The sequence below is a fragment of the Oreochromis niloticus genome, linkage group LG4 (assembly GCF_001858045.2).
Source record: "Oreochromis niloticus isolate F11D_XX linkage group LG4, O_niloticus_UMD_NMBU, whole genome shotgun sequence".
In the NCBI taxonomy this organism is placed as follows: domain Eukaryota; kingdom Metazoa; phylum Chordata; class Actinopteri; order Cichliformes; family Cichlidae; genus Oreochromis; species Oreochromis niloticus.
Window position 1 is genome coordinate 7,943,540 of NC_031969.2, and position 18,053 is coordinate 7,961,592.

The 18,053-nt window shown below is 41.3% G+C and overlaps 1 protein-coding gene across 1 annotated transcript; it reads left to right on the forward strand.

The window, feature by feature from the left end:
* The first annotated feature begins 675 nt into the window (after positions 1–675).
* Positions 676–14,103, forward strand: mcoln1b (mucolipin TRP cation channel 1b). The gene is made up of 13 exons (XM_003443163.5): positions 676–892; positions 2,950–3,197; positions 3,365–3,526; positions 5,147–5,303; positions 5,717–5,801; positions 5,906–6,002; positions 6,113–6,212; positions 6,309–6,415; positions 8,952–9,101; positions 9,240–9,341; positions 9,461–9,583; positions 11,037–11,243; positions 11,577–14,103. The coding sequence occupies exons 1-13, from the start codon at positions 850–852 to the stop codon at positions 11,709–11,711; spliced, it is 1,716 nt and encodes a 571-aa protein (XP_003443211.1). The 5' UTR covers positions 676–849; the 3' UTR covers positions 11,712–14,103.
* The last annotated feature ends 3,950 nt before the right edge of the window (positions 14,104–18,053 follow it).

The following is an 18,053-nucleotide window of genomic DNA, read 5'->3' on the forward strand; positions in this document are numbered from 1 at the left end:
GCCTCTTGGCTGCATTTCTGATCAGCGCTCTCCTTGTTCGGCCTGTGAGTTTACGTGGACGGCCTTGTCTTGGTAGGTTTACAGTTGTGCCATACTCCTTCCATTTCTGAATGATCGCTTGAACAGTGCTCCGTGGGATGTTCAAGGCTTGGGAAATCTTTTTGTAGCCTAAGCCTGCTTTAAATTTCTCAATAACTTTATCCCTGACCTGTCTGGTGTGTTCTTTGGGCTTCATAGTGTTGTTGCTCCCAATATTCTCTTAGACAACCTCTGAGGCAGTCTTCTTCTTCTTCTTTCATGTTTAACGGCAGCTTGCATCCAAACATGTTGCATTACTGCCATCTCTTGGCTTTTAATCTTACTTCACTCCTGAATCCTCAGATCCTCTTGATGAGACCAGTATTTCTCAAAAAGCGAAAAACCACCCCTTTCCTTTCACCATGACTTAACTTATTAACTACTTGCGCAAACGTAAGTTCTCTTCAATAAAAAATAATTATTTTATCATCAGTCTTAATTAATAAAACTGTCATAAAACATAAAACAAAACAAAAAATGAGTCATAACCGGAACATTAGCTCAACATTTGCCCTGAATTTTTTGGCGTTTACGTCTTTAGTCCTCCCAGCAGCAATAGCTTACAGGCTAGGCATTAGTCACATGATGGAGTCACGTGGTCATAAGGAAGCGGCGACGTATTTACCTATGTGTCATCCGCAGACTGCGACAGCAATCGTCTTTTATTTTACGATGTAAACAAATAATATGAACCCGCGTCTGCTCTCTACTCGCTTTTTATGAGTGTGATGTACCCTTCCGCTGCTCCTGTGCGAACGTGAACGCATCACCATGGCATCTTCTAGTTACACCTGCATCCAAGACAGCGCCACAGGTTTGGCAATATTCAGTCCTCTCTTTTATTATCTCTGTTCACCTGTATCACTCTTTGTACCACGGATTGGTACGCATTTATTTGCTAACATCATATTACGTTATTTTATTTTTCATGTATTTGTTTATTTATTTATTTTTAAAGAGGCGGGTCCATCTGTGACAATTTGCTAAGGTGTGATTCATATGGAGTCCCTGTCGAACAATGAAAGAAACACGTCCGCTCCGTGTATTTATTCACAGGTGACTCGATGCTCAAAGGATCATTCCGCCGATTTTGGACATTTAATGTTTTATTTTTTATTTTTTTTATTGTCTTGAAAAGCCTTCAAGCCTTACACTGACAGCTTCCAGCAGTCTGAAAATAAACGCTTTAAAGGTTTCCGCTTTGAAATCTACAACCAGTGGTCCTTAAAATCATCACAGTTAGCGAGCCCAAGGTGACGTCATCGAATAGCATGGACAGTTCAGCCATGTTTGTTTTGATGATAATCACATAAAATTATTTATACAGTCAAGGAGTTATCAAAATGCTATTAAGAGACCCAGCAGGATAATTCGAATTATTTTTTATCTTATTTTGACTTTGGGGGAATTTCCATTCAGATACAGTATAAATACTGCCTGTCTCTCAGTCTAGTTGAGAACATGCAATTGCAATCAGGGGAGACTGCTGACTTGACAGGCTTCCCTCTGTGCCAGCAGGATGAGCCACAGACAGCTGTTTTGCTGTTCACAGAATGCATGTTGATAAAAGTTGAGGAAGGAAAAAAAAATGTCCACAAGCAACGGGGGTGACTGCAACCTTGAGAAAAGTCAATTCAAGGACTTGGCAGAGAAAGGAGCTGCGAGTGTCACGTTCCTGATGTCAGACCGCTCCTGAACCAGAGATAATGTCAGAAGAGCTTACCTGGGGCACAGAACCCAAGGTGTTTGAAGTCTAGTGTGACATTTCCACAGTCTGTGGTGATTTGGGGTGCCATGTCATCTGCTGGAGTGGAGCACTTCATGCTTCTGACTGCCAAGCTTTATGGAGATGCCAATTTCCTTTTCTAGCAGGGTGCCATTGGTTCCAAAACTACTACCAAATGGCATTTAGACACGTGCTTAATTAGCTAACCAATTCAACTGATCTGAAGGCCACACAGAATCTGTGAGGTACTGTTTCGAGGGAGATGAGAAACACTTGACCCCAAACACAGACGAGCTGAAGGCAACTATCAAAGCAACCTGAGCTTCAGTGACACGTCAGCAGTGATAAAAGCTGATCGCCTCCATGTCACAGTAATTCATTATGAAGAACCAAAGAAGGATTCAGTGTATAAGAATAAGAATAACTTTATTTATCCCGAGGGAAATTCTTTTGTCATGTACATGCTCAAAGCAGCAGGAGAGACAGAGGAACAGATGAATAAGATATACAATATATACAATAAGAATAGTAGTATACAGTAATATACAGTAGGATAGTGCAAGACATAGTATCAAATAACTCTAACGAAGTAATATATATAACTATATCCTGGAGAATAAATAACTGAACTATCAGTGCAGGCGATTCTAGAAAGTGACAAAGTATTGTGCAATAGAATAAAGGGAGTAGCAGCATATGATGGGGGGATGAAACAAATATTCAATAAGGTCCTGTTGGGTAATATTGCACAGTCTGAAAGGGAACAGAATAACATAATAAATAAACATGCTTTTCAGAACCTGGAATTTTATCTGTTGTAAACTCTTTTTTATTTAATGATTTTATGTAATACTCTAATCATTAAGATACTGGATTTTTGTTTTTCAGGAGCTACAAGTGGTAATCTTGGATCATGCTTGGATCATTTTTGAGCATTTACACATTAGCTTGGTTATACGAAGCTGTGAAATTGCACCACATACAGGCAGGGAGACCAGCTAACACTGCTAAGTAACAGAATTAAAGACACTCTCCAACCGCTTTTCCAGGATGAAAGGGGTTAATGTATATTGTCACTTGTTAGTAACCCTTGAGTACCTCTTTAATGCTGAGCTTCTTTCCAAAATGAATGATTTTATTAACAGAGAAGGACAGGCTACTCTCCTCCGTATCAGGCTATGGCTCCCAGGATCTTCTTGGAAGTGGCAGCTCCCGCCCTCCTAGCCTTGTGGGCTCCAAGCTCTTCCAGCAGGAGGAAGAAGGGGAGGAGGAGGCCCTGAGGAGGAAACTCAAGTACTTCTTCATGAGCCCTTGTGACAAGTATCATGCAAAGGGGCGCAAGCCTTTCAAACTTGGCCTGCAGCTGCTGAAAATCATCATTGTGACTGTGCAGGTGGATACAGCCCTTTGCTTTAACATGAATACTCTGTAGGCTCAGAATGCAAATACCCGATCGTGTCCTGTGTTTTACTCTAACTGCGCGGCGACTGCTTCTCTGCATTTGCCCAAGTGTTTCAACTCATTTGTCTTGTGCCTGTGCTCTCTGGCTCTGTCTATTAGTTGGTGATGTTTGGACTGAGTAACCAGATGGTTGTGACGTTTCAAGAGGAAAACACAGCGGCATTCAAGCACCTTTTCCTGAAGGGCTACAAGGACAAGAGTCCCCACGCTGTCCACACACAGAAGGAGATGTACAGCCACATCAACTTTGCCATAAAGCAGGTAGCCTGCTAATAATCACATTAAGTATCCAACCATGCAGAGACATTTTGAGATCTCTTGATTTATTATTATGATCAGAATTTTCATTAATATGCTTTAAAATCTGAGTTCAATTTACATTAGATCAAGGGTCAGAGGAATGATTTTTTTAAGCCACGCATACATTAGAGATGCTTGATATTCAACTGTTTTTTTGTGGTATTATTACTAACAACGGCCCCTAATACACTGTTGTAACACTACAAAAAGCCAACAAAACAAAGCTTTATCATAGTCTTGGGGGGAAAACAGGACTACTGCAAAGCTAGCTGAGCTATTATCTTTAGCAGTTGTATCATTTACAATGTTTACTAGCTTAGCTTAGAAACACAGACTGCAGCTGATGTCTGTTTGTCTGCATTTGCAGACAATGAAGAAGTGGATGTAGTAGTCAGATGGAAAAAGTTGCTGCTGTAGGTTATGCACAGTCACAGATGTGGGTGGGGTGGAGTCAGTCCAGTAGAGTATCCCAATATTTTTTGTGGTGATATTGATCACTACAGCAACACCAAATCTTGATATGTTATTAAATTCATTAAAATAGTCTGGAATACTACGAACAAGAAGGCTCATCTCATGCGCCACCATCCTGAGATGTTGTTAGCCATGGAAAACTTACATTAAATGGGCTTAACTGAAAAACCATCCAACACTGGACACACTTAGCTTGTTAAAGCTACCTCCTAATTTAGAGCAAGCTAATGGCTCAGTCACATGACCACAAATAGGACAGCAACCTCCTTGCATCCATAAAAAAAATCAGCAGCTACCTGGTGATTGTATGGATTTTTTTTCGCATTCTGCAACTGATTGCACAGGTCACCCGATAGGAGGCAACCTTTCTGCAAACAGTTGCAGTCTTACTTGGACTGATTGCAGTCACTCTCAGAAAGACCGTTGAAGGTTTGCAAATAACTGCTGTCTAATTTATAAAAGCAGAAATGTTGCCAACATGTTGCCATCAGTCTGAACTCAAGGGGGCTTGACTCAGCTGGTTGTATTTATATTCCTGTAGAACAGGAACATTGCAGAGCGAAATGTGACAGTTATATATAAATTCCTGTTAAATGTGAATTTCTGTTTATGTAGACAGCAACAGATCCAATTTCTTAGAATTTATCACAGTTATTTGGTGTATTATCAGAAACACATTGCATGTAATTGCAGACTGAATCTGTCTTATGGCAACATTAATGCAGGTTTTAGTGACAGTGCTTGCAATTTCAAATTAAAGTAAAATAACTTCATCTTATTGTGTAAAAAAGATATTGGCAAAGTTCAACTTGGTGATAAATCGTAACATATCTTATTCCATACCAAGCACATAACACAAAGTTAATAAATGTGATAAAAATGCAATAATTTTTTATCATGATTATATCAAATCTTGGGGTGTCTGGTGATTCTCACCTCCAGTAACAAAGAGATGCTGCTGTCGTGTTGCCATCCTGACTGAACCACATCCTTTTTAGTGAGAGCTTCATTGTTACTTTCTGAACGTGAAAAGTTTAACATCGCATAAAGAAGACAGATGTTTTCTCGAACTCAATTCCACCTCTCGGCTTCTCGTTCCCTCTTCAGTACTTGGCTCTACCTCAGATCTCACTGGGACGGTACGCTTATGTGCCGGGCGTCGGCGTTAACGGAAGCGCGCTCTCCCTCTGTCAGAGGTACTTTAGGAGGGGCACCATCGACCCCGTCAATGACACGTTTGACATCGACCCACATGTTGTCACAGGTAGGATAATCCTTCTTTTGATTTTTTTTTTTAAACGTTTTAAAGTCTGCTTGTTTGTTACACGTCTGTCTGCACATTCTTCCAGTGCCAGTATTTTCTTGGCCCTTAAGGAACCAATAGTGTCAGTGAGTCACTGTGTTATTGCTCCAGTGCCCTGCAACTGCCCTACTTTTAAAGACTTGAGTCCTGTAATGAAAAACACAGATGTTTTTTTCCACTTTAGTAGCAAAATACCGTGTCCGGTCCTGGGAAAGGGGTTATTTGCACACATCTGCTGATTTGGCAGATGGCTATGGCTAATGCATGATAAATGTAGTGGTAAAAATAAACCGTGGTGTGGCATTCATGTGATATGGAAAAAATCATGTATGACTTGGTTCCCCTTTTGCTATTTCTGATTTTTCTTTTTCCAGATTGCATTGGACTGGACCCACTGACGTACAGTACTGCTGCAGGAAACAGTGAATTTCACAAGAATTTCACTCTCTTGTTTCACAAGTTAGACTCTGTCTGTTTGTGTGTTTTGGTATTAAAAGGCATTACTTTTCTTTGCGATGTGAATTCTGCACATTGAATTCTCAGCATGTCTCTTTCCTCCCCAGGCTGATCAATGTCACCATTGACTTCCAGCTGAAGGCCATCAACATTCAGACCATTATAAACAATGAAATCCCAGACTGCTACACCTTTGCTATCACAGTGAGCTCCTCTATGATCTCTAATTCAGTCAACATCCCACAGTATAGAAACACTAAAGATGTAGTTTTTTTGCATGCTAATAGTCACATGGTTCATGCTTTTGTCGTCAGATTGTGATGGATAACAGGGCGCACAGCGGTAAAGTTACGATCAGTCTTCAGAACCGTGCCTCCATTAAGGAGTGTAAAGACCCTAATGTGACTGGGCGTGGTGAGTGACTGGTGGTTAGGGGGGATATTTATTTACCTCCCGCTTCATTTATTTTAATTGCCTTTGATCCCTTTTATTTCTGTCCTCTTTTGTCAGCGGAGAATTACGCGCAGGAGTTCTTTGATGTGCTGGTGGCCATCGTCTGCGTGCTGTCCTTGCTGCTGTGTGGACGCTCCATCCTCAGAGGCGTCCTCCTGCAGCATGTAAGAAAACTGGCCAATCATTTCTGTATTTTTTTGTTTTTGTGATGTTAGCCTATGAAATGTATATTTTGAAATGGATATTGCACATAGCACAACTGACATTGCCTTTTTGAAGCCTTGGGTTTGGCATTTTGGCCGTCCCAGTGTTTGCCTCATATAACCTTACTTGGACAGGAGAACAGAGTGATAGGTTAGTCAACCTTAACTAGCTTGGATACCAAGATGTATCCATAGACTGCATGGGCCCTTTGCACAGACACAAATACCTGTTGTTAGTGTTCAGTGGCCTACAAAAGTGGAGCTCAGATAAGGACAGGCTGTTTGTGTGTGTACCCGCACAGTAAGGCACGAACACCATTAACCCAAGAAAAGGAAGTGAAGCCTGGTCAAAAAATAGCACCATCTGCCTGCCAGACTGTCTAGCTTTTTTAATAATGCATACATTAAGTCTTAATACATTTTACAGTACTGAGTCTTGTCTGTTACTGCAAAAGTCTTGAGTCACCCCTAATATATTTATACTTTGCTTTCAAGGAGACAGACTTTCTAAGTAGTTTTAAGCGATCGTTCTCAAGGATTTCTTTCTTCTTTGGACATTAGCTGATTTTTCACTTCTTTTTAGTTCAGTCCTTGTACCTGACCATTTTAAAAGTATTTTTTTTTCTTTGTTAAGAAATACTGACCTATGAAAAAGTAACCTAACTCAAAGGATGAGCAGGTGTTGTCTCTGCATACCAAAAAACAGTTTGTTCCAATTTCTTTAGCTGAGTCTATGAAAAATATCACAGTTTTGTGACGAACACAAAACTATATTTTTATATCAACAAAGTGATTCCCGGAGAACTGTTAGTGGAAAATGTTCCCTATCTTGGCATGCTGTGCAGTCACTTAAAAAACTGAGGAAACTGGACAAGTGGAAGACAAAAAGGGAAGTATCAGGCCTAAAAACCTGTCTACAGCAGCTGAACAGTATCTGAAAATCATGTCTTAAGAAGTATGAAAAACTTCCAGCACAGACCTTCCACAGTACCTGAGAGATGCATCAGGTCCTTTATCCAAATTTGAAAATTTTGGTTCAAATGATGATCAGTATGTACAAAGGAGGTCAGGAGAGAGGTACAACAATGAGTCTCTACAACTGTAAAGCATGGTGGAGGCTCTGTCCTGGTTTGGGTTGCATGTCAGCCAGTGATGTTGGATATCTCGTCAAAAACTGATGAAATTATGAACATAGAAAAGTAACATCATCATCATATTTTGATCCGCCATTGTTAAAGCATCTGATTGGCAATGGCTTCATTGTTCAGTATGACAAAGATCCCAAACACACTGCGTTGTGTAAAAGCATACCTGGTCATACATGGTCATACCATTGGCTTATCTACTCTATTTCCATGTATGTTTGCACGTTTCAGTAAAGTTTTGCACCTATTTTACTCACAAAATATAAACCAAAAAAAAGAGGGGTGACTCAAGACTTTAGCACAGTAATGGAAATGGGAGAGATATTTCCAAATTTAGGAGGAAAATATGCTACAGAGACCAAAAGGAGGCTGTAAAAAGTTTCACTTCTCCTCTGATGTCTTTCAAAATGGACCCCAAGTGGACTGACCGCTTGAAGTTGCAACTTTTGTTGAGGTACTAATTAAGACTCTGCATTGCACTCGTACACTTTATGGATAACTTAGCACTTCACCCTCTCATCCAAATACAATTGCATTGGTTACATTAAAGCCTCAAATCAGAGTCTAAAACCAGTGGGTGAAGTACATCTTTCATAGTGTTGGTGGAAGTGAATCCCTTTTACAGCCAGCCTCAAGTGTCATTTGGGGAACTGTAGTTTCTTATAGTGTCATATTAACAACCAAATGAGGACACACAAAAAATATTGCCAAGAGCAGATGTCCCTAATATGGCCATCTTAGGTGCACAGCACTACCTGTGAGCACATAAGCCCCGCCCACCTGCCGTTAAGATCTTCTGTTTTTCACAGGCAGCCAATCAGAAGAAAGTTGGCTTAAAGTTAGAAGCAAAAAAAGTTTCAGTGGATGAACTAAAGTGCTGCAAAGAGACCCAGGATAAGATAAATTGTTCTGAACAGCAAATTGTGCAAAGTGAAAAACTCAGAAAAAAAATATCGAGCCGCAAATGAGCTTTCAAATCTTTATCATTACATTTCTCAAGGGTGCAGTGTATCAAGTTAGTCATCATGCGTGAAATGCGATTACAGAAGTTCCGATTTTCGCTTGCCACCGTGAAAGATGAGACTGGTCTGCACTGCTCGCTCTGCTGGATTGTCATTTTTCTAAGCGCTTGCCTGGAGGCCGTGGCACTAATGAGATCACAGCAAAAATTACATCCTGCAATACCAACACTGTTGCCCCCTGATGCCATATATTCAACACATATAATGTCATAATGATAACAGTCACACAGGCAAAGAGAAGTAGTTAAATGCCTTTCACGGTCTCCCAGTTTTCCGGTTGTGTGTATCACATTTAAAGCCCCATTGATCATCTCCCATCTCCTTACCCAGGAGTACGTGCAGTTTTTCAAACACAAACTGGGCCGCAGCGTGAGCTGGGGAGACAGGATGGAGTTCATCAACGGCTGGTACATTCTGCTCATCGTCAGTGACATGTTCACCATCATCGGCAGCTTCATCAAAATTGGGATAGAGTCCAAGGTAACATGATGTGTGATCGGTGAGACGTTGTGTGCAGCTTTGTACACACTGTAAAAGAAGCTTCTTTTTTTTTATTCCCCTACTGAGATGTAAAATTCCCAGTTTTCAGTAAGTAATGATGTCTTCCTTGTGATGCAGAATCTGTCATCATATGATGTTTGTGGGATCTTGCTGGGAACGTCCACTCTGCTGGTGTGGGTGGGAGTCATCCGCTACCTCAGCTTCTTTCAGAAATACAATGTTCGTGAAACACGCACACACACAAATACTGACAGTATTATTTAATACAAATTTTTTATAATGTGTTTTAAAATATATTTATAGTTAGTTAATTTGGTCCCTTTCTCTCTGTCCCACAGATCCTGATTGTGACTCTAAGAGCTGCTTTTCCCAATGTCATCCGCTTCTGCTGCTGTGCGGCCGCCATTTATTTGGGATATTGCTTCTGTGGCTGGATAGTGCTGGGGCCCTACCATGCAAAGGTAGTGCATGCACACAGCTGTCTCTCTAAACAGGAGTGAGCAGGCGTGAGTCACTCAGAGCAGAATTGCATGTCAGAGCATCCTAATTATGATAAACTGCCTCCCAGCATGTCATTTTTTAGCTATGTATAATTAATGGGAGGAGAAAATTGACAGTTATTAAATATGAATCAGGCAGCATTTTGTTAGGATATTGCTTTTTGCATGCAAGCAAAATAATGTAATCAATTCTGGTAGAAATATATGAAGGGCCAGCTTTCCTGAAATTAAAAGCGAAATGAAAAAAATGAAAATAATTAAATGACTCAATAAAAAAATAAATATGCTAATATGTGCATCAAAAATACTGGATATAACTTGGCATTACCATATTTTTCACTCATAAGGTGCACCGGATTATAAAGCGCATTAAGCAAAACAAAACAGTCAGATAAGTCAAACTTTACTCAACTCATTCTTCTTGCTTCCTCCACTTCCGTAACATTGAGTCATTAATGTTGAATTCTCTGGCAGCTGCTCTATTCCCATGTTGTTGCAGTATATTAATGACTAACCTCGTATTATGGATGGATTATCTCAGTTGTTCTCCTGACTGAAATTTGGTCCATTTAGCATCCTGCCATGCGATTGCATTTGTCCATAACCATCGGGAAGTTGCTAGCGATCACGTAGCACATCATTATATACCAGCTAGCCCAACTTCAGTAACCCTTCAAAAATCACTGCTGTTTAGTTTCATGTCTTCATTTATGTTGGACGTGATAGCAGAGCTGTACGTTTAATTTGTTTCAGAAATCTCTCAGTCAGAACATGCTATATTATATTTAGGTGGAAACTAGTGAGCTAACTTTCTGCTAACTTCTAACTCCGTTAAATTTAATAAATTCTGTTTTCATGGATGCCTGGATGTTAAACTTAATTGTTACACCTGGTAAAGCAGCAACGCTGATCATTTTATTAAAGATGAAAGCATTTAGGCAGTTTTCCACTCTCAGTGAAGCCACAGTGTTCGTTTGACTTTGGGACCTGAAGCGGACGGAGTTTAGGACCCAGATTACTCCGTGAGGCTCCTGACTACGGTAGCTGTAATGCTCCGACAATCCATCGAGTGGTGCGGCTTCGTAGTTTACCAAAGTCGTACTAAAACATTTTTTGACAGATTTTTGAGCGCCGTGTACCACCTAAAATCTGTCCGAGGTCAGTAAACACAACCAGAATTTATATATAAGGTGCACCGGATTATAAGAAAATTAAAGGATTTTAAGTGCGCCTTATAGTCCGAAAAAAACGGTAATTCAATGAATGTGAGATTAATTGATATTTGGCTTTCACACAGAAACATTCTCTAGAAGTCCATTTTGTAGTCCGTGCCAAAAAAATAAATAAAAACACTGTAATACTGCAAAACTTTCCTTTTTAAATGATCATGCTAACTTGGACTCCATGTATCCAGTTTCGCTCCCTGTCCATGGTGTCGGAGTGCCTGTTTTCTCTGATCAATGGAGACGACATGTTTGTAACATTCGCTGAGATGGAGCACAGCGGCACGCTGGTGTGGACCTTCAGCCAGATCTACCTTTACACCTTCATCTCCCTCTTCATCTACATGGTGCTGTCGCTCTTCATCGCACTCATCACCGGAGCTTATGACACCATTATGGTACAGATGCTGCTTTGTTTCTTTATTATACTGTTGGGTGGTGGTTTGAGTGCTTTTTCTAATCATATGAACAAGGTCACAGAGATGCTAAAATCTAAAACCAAAAATTTTTCCCATCAACATCTCCTCTACTTTGCCAATTTCCCAATGCCAATCTACTAAATCAAGATAATGATCATAGCTGTTGGTTAATATTGGTAAATGTGAGCCTAGATTAAGGCAGGATACTTGTGCAGTTATGTATTTATTGATTTTTACCGATAAATACGTGGACTTTATTTAGTAAGTGACAATAGCAGTTTGAAAATTTGCAGCTTTTTTGTCTTCCTGCAGGCCCAATCACAGGAGCAGGCACACGTCACAGATCTACATGCATTCATTGCACAGTGCACGGACACGCCCTGTTCTGGCAAGTTCCGTGCACCCGAAGCCTCATCGTGCTCCTTCCTCTGCTGCTGTGAGTGGTGAGGACAGTGACCTAGTAGAAGCACAGTGGGAGTAAGCAGCGTGTACGTTGAAGGACATGGGAGTCTTTCTTTCCCCCGTCTTTAAAGCACCATAGTTCCACTCCAGTAGCTGGCTGCTATTCCACTCCTTTTTCCAGACACCCAGCAAAGAGGGACGATTAACGTCTTGAGGCAGAACTGAGTGACCTTGGACTACTTTGTCCCCCGCTGACCCTGTTTGAATTTTGCATTTTAATTTGTGCTGGAATGGTAGATTGCACTGAACACTTAAAGGCCCAATTACCTGCTTCAGCTTTTGTACTGTACTGTATGAATAATTTATTGTGTCTTTCTGGCTTGTCAGGTCGGTCGGGCTTTGATGGCTAGAAGCATAATGTCGGTAAACACAGGCTGGACACCGGGTCTGTCGGGTCAAATTAGGATACAGTTTCGCTTGAATGATCCACCATTTACAGGGTTTTCATGATCATTTTATTGTTCGCATGGCTACTTAGGCAAAAGGATTTTCATACGTCTTGATTATGTAAATATGTGTATGTCTTGTGGATTTTAGGCATAAGGGTGAGGCCAGGCAAACTGGAAAAAAAACGAGATTGATCATTAACTGCAGTACATATGCTTTGGCTAACAGTCAAGGCCATTCTTCCACTCCAGTTCAATTTCCTTGCTCCTCATCTCCATTGTTCACGTCCTCCTGTGACTGGAAGGAGATGATAGCCGCGTGAGGAAGGACAAGCCCTGCGGCCAACCAGCTAGTCATCAATATGTATGAACCGTTTCTGCTATAAGGTGGCAGGTGTAGGTCTGTGCTAATGCACTGCAAGGCAGGGTGTGCTTTGCTAGAACATGTGAGGTGAATGTGCTGCCTTACAAACATACAGTAACTACTGAAGATGATAAATAATTTTATGTCTTTTTATGTTAATTGGTAGTAGACCTTTTTCACAGCAGCCTTTTAGCAATGAAATATGTAAATGTAGGCGCTGTCTAATGACATCAGTGATGGTTTTTTTCCTTAATACCTGCATTTATGTTTATATTTAATGTCAGAACGGTTGCACTAAAAAAATCTTTAAATTTGTTGTAGCTGTTAGACTAAGAAAAAAATGAAGGAAAAAAATGAAGGAGACTATTCAGTACCCAAATGAATTTTTGATTCCCTTCCCTCTCTTGTTCTTTTCAACCAGCGACTTTTTTAATGGTTTAAAAATACATTCAAATGTTTGATTTAAATGTAGCTTAACCGCGTAGTCTCACAGGAATTGCCCTGGTTCTGTTTACTGCTACTCTGCTAAGCTAGGCTAATTTTGTTTTAGCAGCATTTGTTTAGCGGGAAATGTTTTCTCACCCCTCCCTATTACAGTATTGAATTATTTTTGTATAGTTCAGTTACTAAGATGCTGGAATATCAAAACTGAATTTTTATTTTCTAGTAAATGAGAAGACGTTGGCTAAATTCGCTTTAACTAAGGCAGTTTTGGCTAGTAGCTTTTATAGCTACGTTACAGTCACAAGACTTTGGTTTAAACTGTTCTTGTTCATTTTTAGTCTTTTCCCCCTCATTTCTTTCCTAATTACACAGTTGTACAGTATAACAATGGTACAGGGAAAATCTCCAAAGGTCAAATGCCAGTCCAAACATTTTCTTTTTAATATTTCCTGAAATATATAGCTAATACATTTTGTCTTTGTATGCTAGTTTGGATTGTAGGCAGCACAGTTGTATCTCTGTTGTATATAATGGTTCACTTAGACTCTTTCTGTTGAAGCTATGTGTGAAATGGCTCCATTATTTTATTCATGAATGATAAGGACATCTCTTGAAGTACCTATATAAACTTGAAGTAGTGGTGAAGATGCAGTATGCTGCATAGGGTGATATGAACGGCTTTCAGTGCACAAAAACTGGATCAGGACAACGGGAACAAGGGGTTTTGAAATGCAACAGATATCTGGCATTTGTATTATTTTTAATGTGAACTGATTTGTTTACTTTGATGCTGTTTACAGTTATAAAGAGAGGTTTTTTTTTAAGTGGCATTTGTGCACATTTATTTCCTCTTAATTAAAGACCGATGCACAACCTATAATTGTGATATAATGTGCCACATAGGAGTTGTATATCACAGTGGAACAATGCACTATAAATGCAACATGTCTGTTAGTGTTCTCCTGACACTTGTGGAAAAGCTCTTTAAGTCTGTTTTGATTTAATGGGAACAGCTGCTCACTGTGTTTGTTTGGCTGCTTTTTTTCATGCTGTCTTAGTTATTTTTTACCTAATTTTAAGAAAGTGCAAGATTGCCGATCTGAGGAATTTGTACAGGTTTTTACTTTCTTTTTTGTAAAGATGTTGTCTTCTGAACGCAAAATAAAAAAGAATTTAAAAAATGTCATGGCTCGCTCAGCACTGATGACATCTCTTGGACTAATCCTAAATAATTTGGGCAATTTATGTGAATGAAAACAAATAACACAATATTTTCATTTCAAAATGTCGGTTTTATTGTGACTGATGTCATGGCCTCGCGACCAAAGCAGCTGCTAAGTTTAAAAAATAAAAACTTGCACTGCAGTCTGATGAACTTGTGCTGTGTTGTGGTAGTCTGGCACCACTAGAGGGAGAGAGCAGGCTCTTGTCTGAAGCCAACTGCCAACCAGTCACAGGAAATCTATGCAATACGAAGCAATAAGGAAATAACAGGAAGCCAAAACACAGGCACTTTGGTGGACAAGAGCAGGGGGATAAAACATCACCCTTATAAAAGCTAAATTACGCTGAGTAGAGTACTTAAAACTTTGAGTCTGCCATAATCACAAACTACCTTGCAACTCAGCATGAAATAAATGGAGGAAGAGGGTGGCTGTTTCAGCTAAATCAAAACCACACAGTGAAGATGGGAAGTAGATAGCATGTGATAGACTAAGATCAAAGCAGATGCTCCTCTTAGTGAGGTGAGCTGCTACAGCTTTCCAATATCCTCAGAACCTGCATCAATGATTCACTCAAAGATGCAGCCGAGGGCTGGCTGAGGAACTGGCCAGCCTGCTCTTAACATCATCAGATTTTAGCCTGGAGCTGATTAAACAGTCCCAAAGAGAAAGCAGGCTGCAGGGTGAGGCCTTGCAAATGGCTTCTACCTGGTCAACGATATTTGCATGCCAAATATAGTTGACCAGGGCCTTTTTGAATAAAGGACCAGAGCAAAAACCACAGTGGATATGAATCCTTGCAACGAGATATGACCGTCACTATCATCACCATCGTGTTCTGTGGGCGACAGATACACACAAAAGAACACGCCTGCTGTGTGATGATGGCCCATTAATGAGGGTCTCGTTGCCTTCCTTCATCACATGTTGCCTTTCAGTGGCTGTAGAAGCATCCTGTATGTTAATGACATGCAGTGCTGGCACGTTGTTGTCTTCAGGGAGTCCACGTTGTGCACAGAGAGCAGCAGCTGCACTGGCGTGCACTAACCTGCATCCGCCTGGTATTTGTTCACACGTACACACCCCGTTTGTGGGATAATGATATTCATGCTATTGGAGTGTGAAGTGCTGTGCAGGGTGATAGCTCTCATGCATTTGGGAGACACTTGTCTGAAAAGGGGGTTGATTTGTGAATATCTTTAGGGGAAAATAATGGGTGTGTCTCTTAGTGCCAGCTGCTTTCCTGGGTGGCTCGAGAGGGCTGGCAGCAGTGGTGTGCTATACTGCAGATTGTCATATTGATCAGATAACAAATAAATGTCGCGCCAGTATTGCCGATACCATTACCGATACTTTTTACTCATAAAGACAGTTTATGCCATGATTTATGAGATGAGGTTTATTTTTTAAAACAAAGGACAAATGTGCAAAATTCTGAGCCTACATGTTGCTGCTCAGTACCGCTGAGTCATGTGACTGCACCACAACTAAAAAAAGCAGAGCAGGGAGGAGAGGGCAGCGCAAAGTGTGCCAGCATGAGAGGTGTTTGCACAGACATGTCTCCTTCTGAAATTAGAGGAGACAAACAAGCTAAAGCATCAATCCTGTTGTGATGATGTCGATCTAATACCAATACCGGTGTTGGTATCGATACTATCGACATTTGGATCAATCCATCCAACCACTAACTTGCAGGCGGTTAAGGCATCCCAGAAACATCATCACACCACACACCAAACCCTAACCACAACCACATGCAAACCCCCAACCCTAACCCCGACCCGTTTTTGTTTGTTTTTTTCCACATTGGAAACCTATGACATCATGACAACATGACTGGTGACTTGCAATGCAGAACCTGGACCAACATTAATTATAATGATCCAGGGACGACACCAACACTGGGATGTATCAGATGCACTCGAGATTCCGACCTCTGTGCAGTCTGACTGCTACATGCTGGAATATGTGAAACACAATTAGAGCATGCCTGTATCTGCTGCTTGTTAAATAACTAATGTGTTGTGTAAGAGTTTTGCAAAAAAGGTTGCAGACTCTTGACCAGCGGCCAGATTTGTTTGGTTTTTGTTGATGGGGGGGCTTGACTGAGCGCCAGCCCCTTTTGTGCTGCAGCCGCCCCAGCTGGACTGCGGGCTATGTGGACAAAAAAACAATGAGGTAAATAACACGGGAACTGTGCAGCGGGGTACACGGCCCTGCCTCTTCCTGTCTCCGGTGCCGCACACCACCGCCTTCCTCTCTTTGTTGCACCCGGTTGACCATGCCAATACGTCCGTCAGCATCAACTTAGCAGGCATCGAACACACCCGAGTCCCTGCCTTCTTCCTGGTCTCCTTCCATTTAGTTGCATGCTTTACTGACGCAACAAAATTTACACATTTTTACAGTATGTGGCTGCAATCTTGATCTGTCGTTTGAATAAACAAAACAAAAAAACAACTAACTAATCTTGTTGGTGTGAGACAACACAACACACCCTCTTCAAACAGACAAATCTGAGGTCAATCCACTTTGCAGGAAGAGAAACGAAGCTGCCTCTGGACATCTGATCGAGAGGGATAAAGGGCAATAACAGGTTTTCATGCAAGCAGGTGAGCGGTGTAGTGTCATACATCGAATTGTACGTTTCCGCCCTGAGCTCAGGCGAGAAACACAAGCCTAAATAAATCTCACCTCTGCAGCACTTGGAAAAGGAAGAGCACACCACAGGCTGGACATGAAAAGAAGCCTATCTTAGAACAGACCAGCACACAAAAGCCTGGCTCATGCAGACAGGAGGCAGGCGGCTGCTGAGAGCTAAGCAACAGAGGCAGCAGCAGCAGCAGACAGGCAGACAGACAGACAGACAGGCGGCATGCCCACCCAGACTGTGTCTGATGAAAAGCTCTGTTCTGGTGAAGAGCACGCTGCACAAGAAACAAAAGCTTTTCAGGGAATGAAACAATGCCCTCCGGTATCTGTTTGTGACTTGAGAGAAAACGCGCAACTTTAACCGAAAGCCAGACTCACTCTACGCTCTGCTCTTTGGTTGCCTTTTCCTTTCCCGCTGGCTGCCTCGCCCTTTTCAATTAGTGTCATCCAATTTGAGATTTGTTCACTCCAACTGGGACAGGCTGACGCGACGGGCAGGTGGGCATTTGGGATCTGGCTGGTGGAAATGTGACTTTGAGGACAAAAGAATGTGCAAGACCTTCCAGAAAAAACAAAAGAAATGTAATTTCAATTTGGAAACGCCTCGTGGGAGATGAAACTGTTAAGGAGAAACATGAAAAATATTCCAGATATTACAATCAACAGGTCTGAAATGCAATGAAGGTTTTTGAATTCTTGATGCAACAGTAGCACCGAGGGCAGACAATGCAGGCAACTTGATGCATGGGGTGCAGCAGTAATGTGTGTGCATGTGTGTGTGTGAGCGTGCATGAGTGTGTGTGTTCAGTCGAGCATGGAGAATGGAAGAAAAGGGTCTGAGGGGCCTAGAGGGAGGGCAACAGACAGCCAGGAGAAACTCGGACAAGAGAGTAGGGTGACTTGCAAGAGGTGACATCATCCTTTATTTGAATAATCCCTCAGGCTGGGAGGTGATTGGCTCCTCTTAGAGAAAGCAGAGCTCCTCTGCTGCTATTCACCCTTTTCAATTTCAGTATGGCGCGCTGTCCTGGTGAATGCTGCCTTCAAGGACTCATAGTGAGCTCCTGTTTCTGAGGACGAAAAGAAAGACTTACTGGGAGTGTAAGTTCATCCTTTCTTTTCCCTCAGTGAACATGTGGTGTCGGGATGTGCTAGATGTTGCCATGCAACACAGAAAGACCCAGACTCACAGAAAGACAGAGAGTAGTACTTTTTTTTTAACATGATGCAGTTTACAATTGATCTTCTTCTTCTTTCA

What these genes read in the sequence shown, in the direction of transcription:
- mcoln1b (XM_003443163.5), top strand. Translation starts at nt 850, where the DNA reads ATGGCATCTTCTAGTTACACCTGCATCCAAGACAGCGCCACAG. An exon ending in GAGGCGTCCTCCTGCAGCAT is followed by an intron (nt 6,416 to 8,951) that starts GTAAGAAAACTG and finishes CTCCTTACCCAG; the next exon opens with GAGTACGTGCAGTTTTTCAA. An exon ending in TGGGGCCCTACCATGCAAAG is followed by an intron (nt 9,584 to 11,036) that starts GTAGTGCATGCA and finishes CCATGTATCCAG; the next exon opens with TTTCGCTCCCTGTCCATGGT.